The sequence below is a fragment of the Limulus polyphemus genome, unplaced genomic scaffold (assembly GCF_000517525.1).
Source record: "Limulus polyphemus unplaced genomic scaffold, Limulus_polyphemus-2.1.2 Scaffold1430, whole genome shotgun sequence".
Lineage (NCBI taxonomy): Eukaryota > Metazoa > Arthropoda > Merostomata > Xiphosura > Limulidae > Limulus > Limulus polyphemus.
Window position 1 is genome coordinate 90,215 of NW_013667040.1, and position 3,062 is coordinate 93,276.

A 3,062-nucleotide genomic window follows, 5' to 3' on the forward strand; every position below is an offset into this window, starting at 1 on the left:
AATTTCAACAATAAACGGACAGCATACACTCCACTTGTTTTAAAATAATATATTCAAAACAGGTCAAACGTATGTACAAAAAATTATTTACACTATAGGATATCACAGTTGTATTCAGAGCTTTGAATAATTGCCTCTTTTTCGTCAGAGTCCACACAGGCAGGTTCAGTTACTTTAGCAACCCTTTGACAATACAGATTATTCTCCTCTATTTATGTTATTATATTACAAACTGTGAAACTCACTTTAGAAATTGCCCGTTACTGCTAAACTCATACGCAGTCTAACTTCACTTTTACTTTCATTTTCGCTAACATACTCTTCTTGCCCTAACTCGGTCGCCTATAGATATATTGCCCGACTGAGGCCAAGAACTTTCTACAAACTACGAGACGTTATAATGTAACAATACTCACTTAAAGCAACGAGAAAATTTCAAAAGGTTCGAGTAACGTGACGTCAATTCACAACAATTGAACTAAACAACAAATGATTCGTAAACTATTACGTAAGCAAACCTGCGAGAAATGATCGCTTCTAAAAATACTAGATTTAACACCTTATAACTATCTAAATTATAACCCTCATATCAAATTTAAATAAACAGTCGTGTATATCTAACACTCCTTAATTTTATGATAATCGTTGAATGCAGTAAAAATCGTTCTTACTTCTTCTACTAACGTTCTTGCTTTCTGTGGCTTTATGTGTTAAATTATTTTCAAAATATATTTCACTTTGTCATATTGAAATTATTCTAGTATACCTGAGAGCATTTTCCAAAGTAACAACGTTAATCATGGAACTGAGAGGATACGCGACCCAGGCGAAGGCCACAGACCTGAAAAAAAAATACCTTTAGATGAAAACTAAAGTATTATAGAATCATTTTTACAAACTTATATAAACCTATAAAATTTGTCACAAATATCGGTCTGTAATACCTAAGTCATTGAATTATTGACTTTTCTATAAAAATACGTTAATTTAGATTTTTAATGTATATATAGTTAGTTTTATTACGCAATCGTCTTTATTTTTATTATATAATTTGCTTTATTATGAGAATTACTTTTCATTATTAACTTAGTATATGTATTTAGAGCTAGTCTAAAGCTCCTAAACTGGCCTAATGTCATGAGATATTATTGGAATTACGGCCGAAAGTATTATTAAATAGTGAGGGTACCCCACTGATGAAGCAAAGCGTTCTAATCAAGAACGGTATATTAAATTATATATATTCATTATAAGCTATATTTATAATTGGAAAGTTACTGCTGGACTGCTCAAATATATTAATTAAACAAAAGGAAAAATAAATACTAAGGTGTTACCTGACTTGACTGTCGTTGTAAGGACGTACTGAGTAGATACTGACCCTCGCTCCAGTAAGAGTATTGAGAGCTCTTGTTTGTTGGACAAAATAAAAAAAATGTTATTGCCGCTGAAACCTGTCTACAAGTTTTTATTTACTTGAAACATTACTACCGCTAAGAGATCAGGTGCAATTTATTTACGCAATTATATATATATATATTTATTTTTTTCACGCGTATCAACTTTTAAGGTATCTAAAGACCTCTTTAATATCATTGGAAAACGTAATCAGTCCTGAAATTGTCCTATTTTGACAGGTTTCCAAACATTCAATTACAAATTACTGGCAAAAACTAAAATATAATTTCAGATTTCAAAAGTACTGCTGAGTCTTTACATATATGTACAGTGTTTATTTAATTCAGTTGAAGATTTACCTCTCTATTTCGTTCTTTCTGTCCAGAACACCCGCCACAGACAAGGGGATAATAAAGCTTAGTGTCCTATTAAGATACTCCTGGATTACAGAAGAAAATAAATCCGTGTATACTATTTTATACCGAAATATTGTTGTTGTGTTTTGTATATATGAAGCTTTTGGATAACAGAAGAAATATACTATTATATTATATTAAAAACAGAACTTTTATTGGTTTTGAAGAAGACAGCATACGAGTATTTATTTTAACGAGTCCAATTTAGTTTTTGATCATCCTTATCAATTAGCTGGAGAATATTTGAATGACTGAATAGTTTAGTATTTGACAAATTTTTCAATTTCTATTGCTGAAACCAACATTCTTTTAAACATTTTTTTAAACATCTTTTTTTTTTGCAAAAATCACCGCAGATGTTTTTTCACAAATTCCTCTTCATTTACCCATTGGGATTCAAAATCAGAGGCGTGTAAAAAGAACATTTCAGGTCTTTTGTATCCCACAATCACTGCCCTAGAATCCCAGCTGACGAGTTCTGGTATTGTACGTAAGACCTATTGGTCAATTACTTGTAAAGGAGACAAAAATAGACCTGAAATGCTATTTTTATATCCTTCTGATTTCGAGTTCTAAATGGACAAATTAAGAGGAATGGGTAAAAAATATCTTCAGTTAATATGATTTTAATCAAGAATTTTAAGCCTAATGGTTTCTACTTTTTTCGCCAACTTTCGGCATTTAAACTGTAAATTATTTTAAACAACAAATAAAAACAACTCTGTATACAATGCAGGATACAGAATCATCTTAGATGACCTCTCCATGTTATGAGAGAAACATAAAAATATGTGTGTTTTATAGGAACTTCACATTATTCATAATAATTCTTTATTTCCAATATTTTTCAATACTATACGGTAAAAAAAAAAAAAAAATCCTCGTTCCTGCTTTGGTATAACGTTTTTACGCCGTCTTAGATAGAAATAATTAAAGGAATATGAACTATATGTCAGAGCGAAAGAATTTTGCCCTATTTTGTTCAAGCTATTGCAAACAAAACTTGCCTGATTGTGCACCTGAACATCCACAGTAGAGGACTGTACAGGTACGCCATGATCGTGGGCTCTGACGTTTAGCGTTATAGGTGGGAGATTACTATTGCTGGTGTCTCCTTGTTGATTCTCAGCTATCAGAGGCTCCTTCAAAGTTATTTCACCAGTTATAGAATTAATGTGAAATTTGTCTTGATAATTTCCACTCACTATTTCATAAGTCACATTACTATTAGGCCCTGGACCGTCTGCA

The 3,062-nt window shown here is 31.4% G+C and overlaps 1 protein-coding gene across 1 annotated transcript in view; it reads right to left on the minus strand.

Moving 5' to 3' along the window:
- The window catches only part of LOC111086787 (putative uncharacterized protein DDB_G0282133), an 18,759-nt gene extending 16,936 nt beyond the window's left edge, over positions 1–1,823 (minus strand). The window contains exons 1-3 of the mRNA XM_022391047.1: positions 1,758–1,823; positions 1,338–1,409; positions 767–841 (exon numbers count right to left, since the gene is read on the minus strand). Of these exons, the coding sequence (XP_022246755.1) occupies positions 767–801 (35 nt within the window). The 5' untranslated portion in view covers positions 802–841; positions 1,338–1,409; positions 1,758–1,823. The remainder of the gene's footprint in view (positions 1–766; positions 842–1,337; positions 1,410–1,757) is intronic.
- Between the last annotated feature and the right edge of the window lie 1,239 nt (positions 1,824–3,062).